Raw genomic sequence first — 18,583 nt, forward strand, 5'->3', positions numbered from 1 at the left:
GTGCTAGGTCCAACCTGTGTAACAGCAGCAACAGAAAGTTTGCTGATCCAGTGGGGAGTCGGGGCAGTCCTGGATCAGATGACTGTATTCGGGTTAATACAGCCGCTGACTAAAGGTGCGTATCCTTAGACCGTTTGCCATTCTTTGCTTTTTCGCTTCAGCTTGGTTTTTCTTAAAAACTGATATGATGTCAATTTACTCATAGATTACAGCAATAAAAGAAAAAAAATCTTTCTACACTTCTTTCTACCTCTTCACAGACTAAAGTGAAGCAATAAAATTTGAAGTATATCGATTCAGGCAATTAAAAAATGTTTTCCCATCCCTAATATCTAATACAGTCTGACAATAAATGAAAGTTCCACAAGGTCTCAAGCTGCCACATGGTGACAACAGGAAAGAAACTGATTGATTTTCATCATAAAACAAAACATATTCTGACCTATTTCCATAAAATCTGGAGTCTTTAACAGAAGAAAGCGATCGAATAAACCCAATTTAAAAGGAGACATGAATTACTTTACCAAACCTCAAACACAAAAAATAAATCAAGATCTGACTATTACCTAGAAGCAGAGCCTCTGCAGTACGACACCATCTTGTTGCTTACTCATCTCTGATTGTGGTATGATTCATACAAGACGGACCCCCCCACCACCACCACATACCCCAGCACCGGAAAGGAAAGCGCCGGGCTCTCAGATAAAATAATTACTATAAAGTGGCAGTGACTGACAGAATATATGAGTGTTACAGTGAGACATGGGGCAGGGCTGCCTGTCTTAATTGCACTCAGTAACTGAGGTGACGTCCTCAGTGGTCACAATTTGCGTGTCAGAATAACCTCCATCTGAGGCCAGTTTTAGCAGCCTGTTACGCACACAGGGCACGTCTCCAATCTTCATCATGCTCCCTTTTACTACCTGTCCCCTCTTTTTATGGTGGGAACGCTCTTTAATTACGAGGCATTGAGTTTATAGATGACGCCAGGGCTGGAAGTCATGTCACGGGGGGCAAACGTAATTATACGGGATACAACAGCAACATTTCTCTTCTGGCAGCGTGCTCACAAATCTTCACCAGAGGTGGTCAGGAGTGAAAACACACTTTAATCAGCACATTGTTTGCCCATACTGACTTCTACTTGTTAGTTCAAGTGTATCCCACTGATTTTTTTTACACAAATCACATCTTTGAGAGAAAGGAAAAAATAAGTGGGAAACATTTATATATGCTAAATGTAATTTTCTATTTATAAGAGCCAACAACAACAACAACAAAAAATCTGATATTAAAGCTGCAATTCCTCTACTGGCCACTTGAGGCTGGCTCCAAAACAAGTCAATCCCCACAGAGAGCAGAAATAAACATGTTTACAGCCTGGTACAAAAAACAGTTTTTATTAAACTTTATTAAACCTCTTTGCTCCAATAACAGTTGAGTGAGCTTAGATCATGGCAGACCCTCAGCCAGCTTTTTCTTTATCCTGTTATACTTAAGCTGAAAAGAATTTTGAGGAGGGTTAAAAGATGTCGCTGGGGGGCTGTCACAATCTTCACTGAGACATTACATTGAATAAAATCACATCGAGGGTTGCAGCAATATAACGGTTTTGTGGATGTTGACCCTCCAGTTTATTTAAGTTATTTTCAAAGAGGAGACTTTTTACACATACTTCCATTAATAAAACATTTGTTTAACCAACAATGACGCTTCCATTTTCTTTCCTTTACGGGTCATTCTGACTGATAATACAAATTCTGTAATACCATGATATAGTGAAACCATGCTATTTTCTGAGACGGTTATCATGCAGTGCAAATCTCATACCGTTGCAACCTTAACCACATGTGAGCCTAATGTCACATTAACAACATTAGCGATGTTTGCTTCCGTCTTATTTCTGTGGTTACGTTAAAGAAATTTAGAAAAGGATAGTTTGGTTGCTGACATTTTAAGATGACATGAATTATTGTTAGCTAGAAAATATCAACGCTATGGCTCCTCTCTTTATCTCTGTGAGGGTACATGCTGCCCAAAGTAACTAACGCTAATTTCTACTGTAAATAGTGATTGACATTAGATAAGCACCATGTTCTGTATTCAGTAATAAATATATCGAGCACTTTACTGATTCCCACATCAGTTATGAACCACTGCTCCAGGGCAAGCTTTCAATAACAACTTTTTAAACCACTGACTGACTTCATAATTGATAATTAATGGGATTTGAGTTCCAAAAAATGTATGTTGGAATTTTAATGCATACCTTAGTGAAAATAGTGCTCACTTTATTTTCATCAAGTATACACTCAGTACATGAGTATAGTATACTAGTATACTATATATATTAAATAGTGTATAGTATATGCTAATATAGCAGTATTTTGTAAAACTACCCCACTGCTCATTGTAATCACTGTCTGTAGCCATGTTTCCATCAGCCTGTTTAGATGCGCATCTAGAAGTATCGCATCAGAAAATTATGATGGAAACACCAAAATTCGAAACTAAAATACGCTCGCTTTAGCCGCTTTAGTTTTGGTTGATTCGAAAAAATTCTGATTCGCAAAACGGGGGATGGAAACAGTTACGTTCGAATTAAGTCTGACGTAGTGCACTTCTCTCCATGGTGATATCCACACTCCGGGTCGGGAAGGCGGTAATGCATTTACATGCTTGTTGGTTGGTTCGTAGTTTTCACCAAAGTCCGTACATTTAATGGAAACACACAGGATTCGTATTTCTTTTAATGTGCATTTCCCAATGATTTGAATCACTTTTGGATGGAAACAAAGCTAGTGATGCCCAAGTTATTTATCCTTAATGGTGATGATCTGCTCTAGTTTAAATTTCAGCTGTTAAACATCGTATTTTTCAGCACCTATTACGGCACATTCCATGTTTGTCTCTGTCATAGCTGCCGGGTCTTCATAATTGTGACTGAGTGATGCTGGTCAGACTGTCACGGCTGACCTGCCCCAGTCAATAGAAGAGGAAATGTGGCTGCGTCAGCAGGTCTGGCAGGCAGAGGGGATGTGAACCCACTGACAGAGACTGGAGGAGAGCCACGTAGATGCTATATTCAGCAGCAGCAGCAATGACTGTAGGTGGTACGTTGTCTGCTGATTTATGCTTGACTTCTGTCTGAGTTTGTAAAGCCTAAGTCTATAAGACACAAAACTTTCCAAGAGGCACTGTCTATGACAAAATTAGCATGATGGAGACGTAAACATTATGCTAATGAGGTCCTTAACTGTGCTAAAAATGAAAAGAAGCTGCATGAGTACATTCAATTTTCAAATAAATGCGATTTGGTGAGTGTGTTTACGTAAACACACAGAATATAATATGACAGCATACAATTGCAAAGCTCTGATGGTTAAGTATAAACAGAAATATACCTAACTATTTAAAAACATTTCCGCATAATCAGGCATGGACAAGTAGCGTGCCTGCACTGTTTGTGCAGATGTGTTTTGAGTAGTAACATTTAAGTGAAAATGCATGTGTTTGGGAAGTACTGAACATACAAGTGGATCAATGAGACTTGGATTGTACTGCATGAGTTGTGTGAGTATAGTTTTGTCAAACGCAAACCCCTATGACTTCAATTAATCAAGAATTTTCTCAGTTTTTGGATTCTCCGTTCATCGTGGAGGCATGTGCGAAAAACAAAAATTTCTTTCTGAATTCAGCGTAACACGGGGTGAGTCATTTATATACAAATGATCATTTGGGGGGTGAAGTGTTCCTTTAAACTGGTAAGTGCTGAGGGTAGAAAAATAACTTCTAAAGTGAATTATTTCAGCTTTGTTTTCGTTAATCAGTCTGTAGATTTTACACCAGTCATTAGTGTAGGAGAGCAGTAAAACAATGTCACCTGCCTTACTTGTCATATCCCTTCTCATGTTATTGTTTTTCTTCTTGCAGAAATCTAAATCTCTGCACCAAGTTTGTGCACCCAAAAGACTCCTCAAGAGAGGCCTGTTTTCCTCCTGCTCCGTCCCCTGCATCTTAATTAAGGTCAGCGTGGGAGGGAAGATCTCTCAAACAACAAGATTACTGCCATTCTCCTGCTTTGTGGGAACTGGGGTATTGACCCACACATGAGTGTCAGAGAGCACAAAGCAGACGGTGAGACACACACACAAAAAACCCCACTCCTTCTTCTTCTTCCTTTCCTCAGTCCGGCCCACAAAAGCACAAGGGGGCATTTGTACCCTGCCTCTGTACCCCCTCCAGACACTGCAACCAATGGGCTTTTTCATGACATCAGCCCGCTCACATCCTCCAGTCCACATCCAGAGCCATTGACTCAGTTTGGAAGAGAACAATCTGCTCTGCTGAAAGACCTGCAGGCTCACTGAAAGCAGCTTTGTGTTCTGTGTGGGTCGGACCAACAAGACATTTTCTAGTACTGCTGACAAACTGATAAACTCAGCTTAATTTCTGGATTTTTAGGTAGATGAATTAAACAGAATTGTGACTCAGGCCTCACTAAAATCTGTTCATACAGACCTGCATTTGTCTGTAAAGGGATCAGTTTTGGGGGCTTTAGTATGTCACAATGTCCACTGCAATGTTTCTTTTCCCTTAAACTTTAACTGCAATTTACCAGGTTGTAGAGGTGATTTACACAGAGGGGAAAACAAGCCCACAAACTTCCAGATTTAACTTGATATGGGTTTGAGAAGATCTTTAGTACAGTCTTGTGTTACTTATATGACATGTTAGGGGTGCAATGCTACACAAAATTCATGGTTTAGAATGTACCTCAGTTTTGGGGTCAAGGTTTGGTACATTTTCGGTACAACAGGAAAAATGAAAAAAATGCAGTAAGAGGCACTCAAATACTGGCATATTGTCAATAAAAAAAAACATTAATCAATTTTGGTTGAATATAACGTGACACGTTGGCATTAGTTACTATTTTGGCACTGTGTAAATCTGCATTGTTTGGCTGCTGTGGGGAGAAGGACATGCACTCCAGTCTGTTTTTGTCTTGCTCCGCTTATTGACACATTCGGGTGATGCCGTTGTAAATGTAAGTGTTTCAACAGATATCTCTGACTTAAGTTGAAATATTTCGGCGTACATTTAGACACAAATCATTGTCTGTTGAGCTCGACTAACCAGGCTAAGCTGACAAGCATGTTAAGGCTGACAGACATCAACTAGTTTGCTCCCAAAACTCTCTGCGGAAAACTAGCGTTCAGAAAGTTCTGTTACACATGTGTGAGCAGTAGACATATAGCAACAAAGTAAAGGACCACAAGCCGGAGTCAAACCCTGGCCGCTGCGGTGAGGATGGAGCCTTTGTACATGGGGCGCATGCTCTAACCACTAAGCCACCAACACCCCTACAGAGAAAATTTCAACTTTTTGGGTGACAGTGTACCGAGAAACAATACAGTTTGTATGGTAAAACTTCTATGTTGGCTTCTTTTTAAAAAGGTAGTTGATTTAGAAATCAAAAATACATATTTTGCCTCTTACCTGTAGTGCTATTATCAGTCTAGATAGTTTTGGTGTAAGTTGCAGAGTGTTGGAGATATACTAGACCTGCCAACTGCTATCACTGCACAGAAGGAAGCGCCCATCTTCTGCAGGGGTCAACAACCAGAACAATCAAAAGAGCCATTTTCTGGACAAAAAATTATTTTGACAAATCTGCCTGGAGCTGCAAAACACATTTGAGCCTTACGGTTAAACTGGGTATTAAGTCTAAATTAGCCTGTTGGCATTGAAAATAGGTATGAATGAGCATTCAAAAACTTGATTCACCACAAGGTGGCTCCTCTGCAGAGGGTTATTTATGATTATTTGGAACTTTAAGTTTGAAGCGTTGGCGGTGAAAGCAAACAAATCTGTCCACTCAGATTTGTTGCAGTTGTTTTTAATTCAGTGCATAGGCTTCACATTTTTAAAACTGGAGAATGTAAGAATTTCTTTGAAATAAAAATGAAAATGAATGAAAACAAAAACATATTCATTTTCGTGTGATTTTTTTATGTCAAAGCGACTGACAGCCACTAGAGAGGTGCTGAAGAGCCTCATATGGGTTCCCAACCCCTGATCTACTGCTAGCTCACCTAGCATCACTGAGCTAGCTAACATTACAGCTCAGCCGAGTAGGACAGCATTAATGTTTGCATCTGGCACTGTCACAAGACTCATCCATAAGTAGATGCACGCTTCCTTCTGCATGGAGATACCATTGGTAGGTGTAGGTCGGTAGAAAGAACAGCTACGAAATGAAACTGCTCACAACAAGGTCTGTGGATTATCTTGAGTAACCAGGTCATGATTTCTGGAAAGGGACACTGCTGTTGAGTTTTTCAAATATATATATTTTTTTTTTTTTTGGTGCTTTAAGCACCTCAAGCTGAGTGCCATGCAGCTCCATTGTTCCAGGGAGAGGGCAGACATCTCTACAGCTGATATCTTCAACACTCTGTAACTCTCACTAAAACAATCTAAATTGATAAATGGAGTGTTTTGGTGTCAAGAAGATCTATTTTTAATTTTGGGGTGAACTGTTCCTTTAAGAATATAGGTTAGCAAATACTGCAGTGGATAAACAGGACCTGCTCAAATGAGTATAAAGCGAAGGACAAGCAAACACCATACTGATTATCATGGTAGCAAAATTCACATGTACTTGGATACCGGGCTTAATTAAAAACAACAGACCCACTTTATGTGATAAGAAAAATTCAGATTCACAGATTAAATCTAACGGGAAGCCTCCAAGGACATTTTAGAGGTAAATGTATTCCCTGTGGATGACAGTGCCTTTGATCTGGGTTTACACAGCTAAAGGAGACACTGCTGACAGCAAACTACTCATTGTCCACTGCTGTGGAGACAGAAGAAGAAGCTCCGTGCCAAGGCAATGACACCACTCGTACTGCAGGTGTCAACAAAAATGTAGTCCCATGCGGTGACGTCCTGGAGGGACTCTTTATAAGCTTGAACCAGTTATATGATTGTAAAAGTGTTTGCGTAACAGGAATCTACAAAAAAATGCAACAAATCACACAGTTAAAATTAGACGGCCCAAAAAAATCACCCAGCTTGTTGTCTAGTCACCCATGACGTGAGGAAGGAGGGGGAGATAGCTAAATTAGGCCAAACGGTAAATATTTCAGGAAGCCTCATCCATTATTGACAAATGGCTTTACCTTCCTAAGCAGACTACGTATCGAGTTTCTTTCCAGTCTCCTCTCGACCACAGTCCTCACTCTGCACTGTATAACCCGAGGAATGTGGCGTGCTCTGAACGACATATGTCAAAAACATACAGCATATGGCCACGAAAACAAATACAGTAGGTTTTGCAGGGAACTTAACCGTAGCAAGACGCAAGCACAAAATAAGTCACACTCTGAAATGTTCACATGGGTTATTTTATATGGACAAAATCATTCTGCTTCTTGGAAAATGTATTTGCATTCTGGCAGATTTGAATAGAAAGATTAATGCTGAAAATGTTGAATAAGGAGCCATTTTTAAATCTGGTCTAATCTGGCCACAAAAGCAAACAACAGGCCTTGCCCTAAATAAATATCAGGTCAAATATGCAGGAGGATTATGTCACCTACAGCATGGTTTCCTGAACAGGTGATTTCATTTTGATAACTGCTCTATTGTTGGCTTTATTTAGTGACTGAAAAGATCAACCCTGCTGTAGTTGACACTGTCAGTCTTGCAGACAACAATGTGACATTTTCCTCTCTCCTATTGTACCTTAATAATCAATCTCTCTAAAATGAAATCTGATTCTGAATAAATTTCCTGCTCATATCACATGTCTTGGTCTTGTTTGTTCACAGGAGATTTGCACAGTCACTCCTGGCGCTATGCAAAAGGGAATTTATCAGACGTCAACGTCAGCAATCAGTCTTTGTCAGTCGTGTGTGTTTGTTGCTTGTGACGTCACAGAGGAGCCATACGGTAAACAACACAAGTAAATAAATCCTGGAACCCATTAATTCATCAAACTGAGAGAATACCATCCTGAGGCAAACTCAACATGGTCGCTATGGGGACAGTTATTTGGCTGGTCTGTTATCTATTACCAACATGTATATCCACCTGATGGACAAAAAGTCAAAGTGCTGATCCCACAGTGTTACGTCCAACCTCGTATTTGGATATTACCAACTTTCTTGTTTACTGCATGAGTGAATATACCTGTGAACGCTTACTTGCCAAGGTGATATTCGTGCTGCGTGTGGGCAGTGCCTGATGTGATGGACATAAAAGCTAGCCCGCTAGCTAATGTTAGCAAGTGGGCTGACAAATATACCACAAAATATGATGCTTTTGGTACATTAGTCTTCATGTTCCACGCCTGTCTCCAGACTCACTACCAGCCAGACAGCATCTCTCATATGGTGCAGCTTTACTTTTAATAGCCAATATATCAGACAATACAGCAACACAACAATCAATGTCTCCCCAACACATGCTCCTCCGTTACTGGTTGAGGCTGTGACTTCCCAGTTCATCAAAGTTAACACCACGTAATATTCGCCAGTGTTAATTTCACTCATGTGACTGTAACCTAATAAAAAGGACAACAACCAATGATTTGACACTGTGATAAAGAATTCACCTATAGAAACAATTAGAGTAGAATGGATATTCCCATTCACATCACGATTAGAGATGCACAGTAATGTTGGTACATCATCTGTATCGGCCGATATTGGCTTTTAAATGAAGTATCGGGATCGGCCAACATGCTTTTTCTTAATTTGCACAATGAATGAATATTTCATACATTGAAAAGTATCGTATTTCATGTCTCCATCTGCTGGTGGGCCGTCACAATAAGAGTATACATGCATAATATGATGCTAATTCCACTGAAGAAGAGACTCGATGATCACTAAAATTAGGTGGGGAAAAAAGTGGATGTATCAATATTGGTATCGTTCAAATAAGTTGGTCTACATGTATATTGGCATATTGGATATCAGCAAAAAATCCAATATCGTGCATCCCGAATCAAGACAGCAGGATGGTCAAACAGCGGCCATTTTTATGTTTACTGCTGCCATTGCAAAGAACTGTGAAAGTTGTGGTGCAAGTGGTGGAGTAGTACGAAGCATGACGAGGCATCTTCTCTGCACTATCTCTGTTAATCTGGGCCTCGGCTCCGTGATGAGCATCAGTGAGAGACAGTCAAAAGGAAAACACTGGCTTAGTGTGTACAGTAGTCCAAAACAGAGCTCTCAAACTAGTAGTGAGTGTGACACACTTTACAGCCCCACTGCTGTGTGTCGTCACCATAACAACCAACAACAATCACCATTTTATTTTGAACTAGTCGAATGACCGTGGCAAACAATTCAGTGTTCATTCTGCTGTCTACAATTACTCAAGCATCCCTAAGTAATTTACTGATATGTGCTTTATCACAAAAGCAAAGCCAAGGAAAAAGCAGAATACCCACAATGCACCTCAGTTATAGCGAGCTTTATGAGTTATCTGTCAAAAACCGATGGCTCAATGAAGCCTGAACAGGTTCCTTCTGGTTGAAGAAGGATCTCCAGCTCAAGCTGACATCTCGCTGGGTGCCATCTGGCAATAACTTTCTACACTTTTGACACCCAACTGTTCCTGCAATCTGTTTGATTCTAAATTTACGACAATAAAAACACGTACACATAATGACACACACACTGTTAGAGAATTTTAAACTCTTCTCAGAATACTTACTGGTGGTGTTTCCAGACATCTGAATGATGCATTTGCTTTCTTTTGCCATCTCTCTTGAGTTGAAGGGGCGGACACGCACCGCCACCTTCACAGAGGCCCCTGCCATGGTGCTTTTGTCCTAGCACCTTGGGGTGCCTTCTTTAGTGCCCAGGTGAAGGGCCTGCAGGTTCTGTAGAAGGAAGCAGATGGTGAAACACAACTCCTTGTTTTATCAGTATGTAACAGTTGGACTGTTGATTGCAAGGTTTTAAGATTCAAACGCAGGTATCATTGCAGTATGTTTTTGCATTGTCAGAAGGTTTTGTAGAGCATTGGTGTTGTATGCATGGACAGATTATAAGTAAATGGGCCCCTAGGCACAGATATGCAAAAGGCCCCACCACCTCTCCTACATAGGAGCAAGACACACAGACTTAGAGGTGATTCTGCATCCATTTGTAGTCGTTTTGTGTGTCTTTGAGCTAACTGTGCACCTTATTTTGCAGTTATTTTGCCTCTTTGCAGTTCATTTTTATCTTTTTGTGGTCGTTTTGAGTCTCTTCCTGGTCAGTATGTGTTAATTTGTCAATGGTTCAGGGGGCCAGGGAGCCTCTGGACACTTTGGGCATGTGCCCTGTAAGGCCATCCAGTAATCCATCCATGATTGTATGCGAGCACATGTAGATAAGGCTGCAACAAACAATTATTTTCATTGCTGAAGATTGTTTTTGATTAATTCATTGGTTGTTTTGTCTGTAAAATGGTGAAAAAGGTCAATAAGTGTTTCCCAAACCTGGTGTTTCCCAGAAAACCCAGAAAATATTCAAATTTAAGAAGAAGCAATCAGAGAATTTTTACTTTTTTCTAAAGAATTACTCAAACCGATTATTCGATTGTTAAACTAGTTGGTGATTAATTTAATAGTTGACAACTAATCAATTAATCATTGCAGCTTTACATGTAGATGAAAATGTATATATGTAGTATGTGCCCATGTATGTAGGCTGTATGTGTGTATGTATATGATATGTTGAATTTTTTATGAGTTACTGTATGCTAAAATGTTTTTAATGTGGACTCTCAGAAGATTAGCTGGTGAGCTAAAAGAGGTTTTAATAAAAATCAAATCAAAATCAGCTGCAACAGACTTCTGCCACCTTTTTTTTTTTTTTTTTTTAACATATGTTGTATCACGTCACAGAAACCGAGGTCCATTTTCTACATTTGTGTTAAAAATTCTAAGAACCGAATATTACACCTTACGGCTGACGTGGCCAGCACAAAGAGGAGGGCAGGGCTGTGTGGCTGTAACATGAAAAGACCATGCATGGTCAGCTACAGCCAGGGGACATGGATAATAAAGCTAGCAGCAACAAAAGAAGTGCAGCAGCAGCAGCTAAATGTCAGACTATTTCTCTGGATGACAATGGCTCTGAAACCAGCCACAAATCCAGGATGTGGCTCCATTCAGTGGGAACAACTCGTCATGCTGTCTCCTAACAGACTGAATATGAACATTAATTCACTGTGTGATTTTACCGTGTGGTGTCGTCTCTTCAGTGTATCAAGAGCGAGCGTGACTCATCACGATCAAATTACAATCATCTATCAATAAGCTTGAACAGTGAGCAGTAAGATAGCTTTTACTGCATACCTGCGAATATTATGAAGCTATCCTAATTTATTGCGTATCAGGATGAGAAAGTCATTGCTTTTCTTGATTCAAGCCCAGAATTTGGGGATCAATATTCAGTTCCAATGTGACTCAGACGTGTCTCATCATAATTGAGTGCTGTAAATTTGCTGTGTCACCCTGCTTCCTGGTACACCCTCTACAGCTGGTCCCTAAACAGATTCATTGGTGATTTATGCAGGTAACAATGGGAGAAACAGCATTACGGTTTTTAAGGTGCAACCGTGCTGCAAAGGCTCCTGAAAAATAACAGGGATTAATAACAGAAAACAGACTAACATGAATCAAAATTAATATTGTTTTGACATTTGAAATGATGGTTAAATTACGTTTTATGTGCACCCACTGCAACAGAATATCATATGTATAGAGAGCAGTGCTTAAACTTGTGGATATTCATTTTTCCATCAACATGCATGATCATAATCTTCTCATACAGATGCTCAGACCAATCAGCTGATGATGCAGCTCAGCTGGGCGGCCACCATTTTCCCGGTGACAAAGGGCTAATGTAATAAACCATCCTGGTGTGTATCTGAGCATGACGACAGTTTGATATCACCTTATCATTCAAAAAATAAATTATGTAATTGGCGGCTTTTGGGCATGACAACCAAGCCTTAAACTGCAGGTAAACGCAGCCTAGAAGACCCAAATTTGGTTCAGCTGAAACTGACATTTCACTGCTGTATTTAATTTCTGTTAAAATACTTCTTGCGTCATTTTCAGAGCTGTTATAAACCCTGACAGCTCGTATTTGTAGCAACACGTCTCGTCCTTTAACCCAGTGACAGAGCTTTAAATGCTGTCGTCCTGCTCCCAGAATTAAAACATTTTTGTAAAATCATTTAAGCTGTAAAATAACAAGCTGTGCTGCGTTACATTGCAGATTAAATGTCATTCTGTCTGTGTGTTTCAACACTGTCAGCCTCTTAAATGGCCGCACCCTATGCTCATCTCTTCCCAGGAGATTTAACACTAAGTAAATACAGACTGCCTCGTTATTACCGGCGGGCCAATGGAAAAATAACACCGTACCTCCGCAGTGCCGTTACCGTCCTGCTCCCGTGCACAGACCGTGTTTGTCGTGCTCGTCTTGTTTTATTATCCAGCTCCGGAGCTCCTTCCACCTCCTCTGGTCTCCTCCAGCAGGTCTGGCTCTGCCCCTGCTAACAGCCTCTCCTCTCCATGAAAACGGGAAGGGCTGAGGAGGTGACCGCGCGACGGTGTCCTTGTACCCGCCAACCCACCCCCCTCTGCCCTGCCTCGTCGGTGTGGGGGGAGCCGGGAAGGAAAGGAAGGTGGCCGGTGGGTTGTGTTTGGATGCTCGGCCGCTTCTTCACACCCCAAAGCGGTCAAAATGGCCCTATTGTCTGGCTGTCTTTGGTAAGGATGCTCGAGCTCCACTGAGCCGCTGACATCACCGCCGAGGGAGGTAACAGCATCAATGCAGTAGTGGGAAGAGAGGAGGAGGGAGGAGAGGAGGGAGGGGAGGCAGGGAGGGGAGGAAGACCATGGAGCAAGATTAGTATCCTTCCTATAACACCTTTCATAAAAACTGTTGTTTTAATAGTTTTTATTTCATTAAACAAAAAGCAGATAGCACCTGCAGCCTTTCAGAAAATGTTGGTGCCTTTCATTGACACTCTGCCCTCTTTGAATGCAGATGACAGCAGTGGCGCACCTAGACATTTTTCACAGGGGTGGCCACATGGGGGCAGTCTAACTCTTGGGGTGGCACACAAAAAATAAAAGCAGCAGCTAAATTCATTCATTCATTCATTTCCGTAACCACTGATCCTCTTGAGGGTCGCGGGGGGGCTGGAGCCTATCCCAGCCGACATTGGGTGAGAGGCGGGGTACATCCTGGACAGGTCGCCAGACTATCACAGGGCTGACACATAAGCCCCTTTTACACTGCCAGATTTTCGGCGAATGTTGTGCCGTTTTGCCGGCAAGGTGCGAGTGTTTAGACACACAGAGTTGGCGACTTGATCCGAGGTGCCCAATTTTCCGCCTCGTAGGGTAAACATATTGGCGGAACCTTTTTGGGTTACCGACCGAGGCGCCCTTCCGTCACAGGAGGGGCTGTTGATGACTTGTGGGAGGAGCTGTTGATGATGTCACACGTGCGACCCATTGGTGGTGGAATAACAGGAAACAGCTGATAGCAAGAATGAGCAGCTAGTAGCAAGAGGGAAACACAAACCTGAAAAACACTGTAAAGATGAGCAACTGGGGAGACATTGCGCGCCCTCCTTGCCCTCGCAAACGAAGAGGCCATTAACCGTCAAATGACGGGGACGGTGAAGGACGGGCCGACTTATGAGAAAATCACCCAAAGACTGACCAGCCGCGGCTTCCCTCCCATGTCACTGTTTATGTCACACACTGAGCTACACGTTTTGTTACTTGCTCACGCCCCCCCCTCCCCATTGCCCCAAAAAAGGCGTGTTCTGTATAAACAAAAGTAGGCAGGCGGCATTTTGCTGCACCCCCCGATTTTGTCCACAATTAACCTGTATGTCTTTGGACTGTGGGAGGAAGCCGGAGTACTTGGAGAAAACCACAGGAGTCTTAAAATATTGTCTTGTTGTGTTTTTGAGAGCCAGAATAGAAGGAGTAATGGCTCAAAACTTACATCTTATCACATACCAGCCGTGACTGCCCGTCAACAAAAACGAAGACAACAATGGTTAAAAGCAATAAGATGAAAGGACTGGACAGAGGCCATCATCAAATCAGGTTCGGGAAAAGTATTTCCTGTTGTAGGGATGAATAACGTTATGTGTATTAAGGGTTATCATGTCCACTTCATCAGAAACTGGGGAGGTATTAAGAGGAATATTGGATTTCTCTGTAATGCTAACTTTTTAGCGCATTAGCTAACATTAGCTTCGATAGCAAAACAAACTGGAGGAAACCGTTCAAGTGTCGTCCTCCTTTGTAAGACTGGCTTCCTGTGACATCATCCATCCACTGAGTGAGACCACACGGGTTGGCCAGTCTGGTCCCGTTGGTCAGTGTTTACTTTTTCAAGTAACACTCACGGTCCTGGAGAAGGGGTGACCTGACATGGTGTGTTCATAAATTCAGCTCTACACTAAAATGAGAGTTGTTGTTCAAAGAAACAGAGCGTTATATTTCTAAATGGATTAACGAGCAGTTAAGCTTATCACACTTTCACTCCACTCGGCACTCTGGTGCTCCGTCTCCCCAGACAGAGTGCTGAAAAAGCGCTCTGCCACTCCGAGAGCACGGTGCTCTGGATAACCAACAGCACTCTGAATTTATGGACGGTGCAGTTTGAGTGTGCTACAGCACTCAAGTATGTATTTCTGAATGCACCACTGGCAACATCTTCCTCCATTCTTGTAAACAAGCTAACAGAAGTTGCTAGCTAATGTTTTAATGTTGTTTGTGGAGAATCATTTTGCCTCCAGCTAAGCCCCACCCACCATAAAACATCACACTGTTTTCCAACAGTCAAAGGGTCTATATAGTGGGGCCTGTTTTGGAGCTATCAAATTGCGGTTTTAATGAATTTGTATCATCAATAAAGGCTCCTGGTGCTTCAGTTAAGTACCAGGAGAGACCAGGCTGTAGGCTTGGCCCTCACACACCCTGGATCCTTGATACCTAAGCGAGGTGGAACGGGTGGCTCACTATCTCTGGTCCACCCAACCTTCAAGGCACCCTTCAAACCCCTGCTTGAGCATCCCATTGGACTTAGGCATGTGTAACACGGTGCGCAGTGAGACGAGGTGGCCACAGGCTGACTCAGCACCACACAGACGCCTCCCATGTTATGCATATGTGACCCGCAAAGCCAGCGATTGTATGAGGGTGCCTGTGGCCCCCGCTGGCCACCCCTCGGCAGCGCCACTGGATGACCCCAAATATATGACTTTTTCCTGGACCAACTCTAGTTTAACTTTTTTAAATATTTAGACTTTATTATATGATTTTTTTCAACATTTTCTTGCCTTTATTTGACCAGACAAATGTTGAAATACATTTGCGTGTCTCGACAAACATCTGTATTTTTCTTTTTTTTTGCACAGATAAATAAACATTGGAATTGTGTTGTAAATTAAGCACCATCTGTTTTTTTCTTCAGCAGATAGCTGGGATACAGTAGTTTTTCTAAAGGGGTTTAAACAGCATAGTTTACTTACAGGAGAGTTTTGAATGCAGTGGACAATGGAAACACTTCTTATGAATAGCATTTAGTAGGTCAGGCCAGGGACATCAAGCTGAGGGGGTACAAACTGGCACAAAGCAGGTCTTTGCACCATGGAAACTGTCTGTTCAGTGAAGCACACAATATAGCATCTCCGAGCAGAGTCTGGCCACAGAGACAGGATTACAACAGAACTATTATCACGTTTCCTTTGAAAATGTGGTGTTCCTGAATGCCTCGTTCTGAAGTGATGTAGGATGTCTGCATTGCAGTTTGCAGGTTTTGTAGCCAGTTGTGCCCCCTCTGTTTACTGCAGCAAATACTGAAAGTTAAATGGTAAACGTACGATTCCTACAGGCCTTTTTCACAGCAGGCATTTTGATTTGTCATCGTGTGGCTACGTTATATTCATGGGTGCCAGCATGCAGGATACCACAAGCCTGAAACTGAAGCAGCTATATGAGAATCAGCCATCTTTAATTTCATTACTTACACCTTTGAGATTTAAGAAGCAACATAACTTGAATTTAGACATTCTTTAAAATTGTCCTTAGCTTTAATTTTATTATATCTTTTAGCAAAACAACAATTTATTTAGAAGAAAAACACATCATTCTAATGGGAGCTCTATTATTTCAGAGAGAAATATATCTGCATTTACAGTTCAGCCTGTGAATGTTAGACCTAAAAAGAGTGTAAACAGGCGAAGATGAGATGCAATGTCTGGAGAGATATTTTTGTAGCAAAGCTCTCAGACAGTCACTGAGCTGATTGAAGAGATGGGAGTTACCAGGCCTAATAATGTCAGTGTGTCCTTGTTCAAGTGACCTGACCTGCACACTACAGGACGGTAATGGTTTGGCAGCTAAAGAGGCTGCTGTCATCAGATCAATACATTTTCTTTTCCCTATTATCCATCTGAAGACAAACGATTCAGTTCAGTTCAATGCAGCTTTGTGTTGTGCAGAGCAGAGTAAGAGTGTTTCTCAGTGATCTCAGGTGCAAAATACAGAAATAAATATCATCTTGAGAAGACACATGAACACAAAACACTAAAAACACCCCAGAAATAAAACTACTATAAAACACAGACACTAGCAATAAAAGCGAACACTAAGAACAAAGACAGTCCTTAAAAACAATATAAAATAAAACTCCATTTGAAATAAAATTCTGTGATGTATATCATATTAGCGTTTTCAGTCTGGATTCTGTTTTGCTTGAAAGTTAATGTTTCTGCAAAGATGCACTACGTGCCATGCATCAGTTTTCTTGTACTTCCTTATGCTCGTATTAAAGGTCCAGTGTGAAAGTTTTGGGTAGATTTAGTGGATAGGATTGCAGATTGCAACCAGCTGAAAATTCCCCTGCCCTGTTTAAGCGGGATTTATACTTCTGTGTCGAATCAGCACTGTATTGAGGTAGAGCCTACACCCTACACTACACCATAGCCCAGGTGTGTCCAAAGTCTTGCCCGGGGGCCAATTGTGGCCCACAGACCAATTTTAATTGGCCCTTGACTTGACTTTCAAAATATACCATATGTGGCCCTTTACACAATAATGGTTAATAGAGCAAGATCACTTGGCATTTTTACCCTTCACCTCACAATGACAGGACTATCATACAGTTTGTAGACAGACATCACATCGTAATAGTTCATTAAAAGATAAAAATGGTTGCATTTGTCTCACTTTTTTTTTAAAACCCATTTGATGCGAGAATCAGTTGCCCCCAGGTATTTCCACGTTGTTTTATTTGGCCTCCATTCAAAAAAGTTTGGACAACCCTGCCATAGCCTGATGTGCACCTCCCAGAAGTGTACCTACATGTTGCAGTGAAATCATTTCCCTCAGTGGAGACAAAGCTTTTATTTACTTTAATTTCACAAATATGAAACAATAAATTGTGAAGACAGTAAACCCTCCACAAAATAGCATTTTACGTCTTGAGTGTGATTTATCCTGGCTTCATTATTCGCTAGGCTAATTTACACAATGTAAAATGCCATAGGCTCATGCTAATAACATTAGCATATTGTATTTGTGGGGGAAATGTGTCCATGGTGCAACATGGTGATCTCTGTGGACAAGGACCCGCTCCCTATGTAGATATAAACGGCTCATTCTAAGGTAACAATAACACAACACTTATTATTTTCAGGTGATTGTACACTAAAGAAAATATACTTATTATATCACCCAGTGAACCCGGTAATAAAAACCAGTAAAAGCACAGAGTAAAGCAGTTTTACGTTTTAAAAAAATCTGTATTTTTCAGTGCTGCTCTTTGCAAAGGAGCTTCTACCTACGGTGGCTGACTCGAAAATGCAAAAACACGAATGTCTCTATCTAGAGCCAGTGTTTGGTTTGTCCATTCTGGCCTACTGTAGAAACATGCTGATGCAACACGGTGATCTCCATAGACAAGGACCTGCTCCTTATGAGGCTATAAATGGCTAATTCTCACAGTTCTTATTTTCAGGTGATTATACACTAAAGAAAATAGTCTCCATTTCTGCCAATATATCCCCCAAATCCTTCACACTGGACCTTTAAGACAAAATACAGCGTCAACTGCACACGAGGTTTAGCAGCAATAAAGGGTAGTGAACAGGAACTCTCTATCTGGTTGAAGGATACTTGCTGCTCAGGTTTCAGCCTGCGTGAAACACAATGCAGTTGTGTTGTGTGACCTTGCTCTTTGCACAGTCCTACTGTTCCTATTGCTTACTCTCTCTCTCATGGACACATTTGCCTGACGTGTTACATCTCTCTTAAGGCCCACTCTGTCTCCTCCACTTCTATCTGATGCAATTGCTTTATTTAATTCATCAGCATGAAGATTTCAAGGTCTAATCCGTGTACAGAAATAACATACGGTTCTGTAGAGTAGCCATGGCCTAAAAACACCACACATAAACTATAAGAAGTGTGTATGAATCATACCAGATTAAAAAGGATGATGTCACTGGCATGATTCACCACATACTAGAT

The 18,583-nt window shown here is 41.3% G+C and overlaps 1 protein-coding gene across 25 annotated transcripts in view; it reads right to left on the minus strand.

Moving 5' to 3' along the window:
- The window catches only part of kif1aa (kinesin family member 1Aa), a 79,667-nt gene extending 66,834 nt beyond the window's left edge, over positions 1 to 12,833 (minus strand). For all 25 annotated transcript variants that reach the window (XM_033620781.2, XM_033620779.2, XM_078168590.1 and 22 more), the window contains exons 1-2: positions 12,443 to 12,833; positions 9,733 to 9,901 (exon numbers count right to left, since the gene is read on the minus strand). In XM_033620781.2, coding sequence (XP_033476672.2) covers positions 9,733 to 9,838 — 106 coding nt within the window. In that variant the 5' untranslated portion in view covers positions 9,839 to 9,901; positions 12,443 to 12,833. The remainder of the gene's footprint in view (positions 1 to 9,732; positions 9,902 to 12,442) is intronic.
- Positions 12,834 to 18,583: the final 5,750 nt, after the last annotated feature.

Source organism: Epinephelus lanceolatus, chromosome 6, assembly GCF_041903045.1.
Source record: "Epinephelus lanceolatus isolate andai-2023 chromosome 6, ASM4190304v1, whole genome shotgun sequence".
Classification (NCBI taxonomy): Eukaryota; Metazoa; Chordata; class Actinopteri; order Perciformes; family Serranidae; genus Epinephelus; species Epinephelus lanceolatus.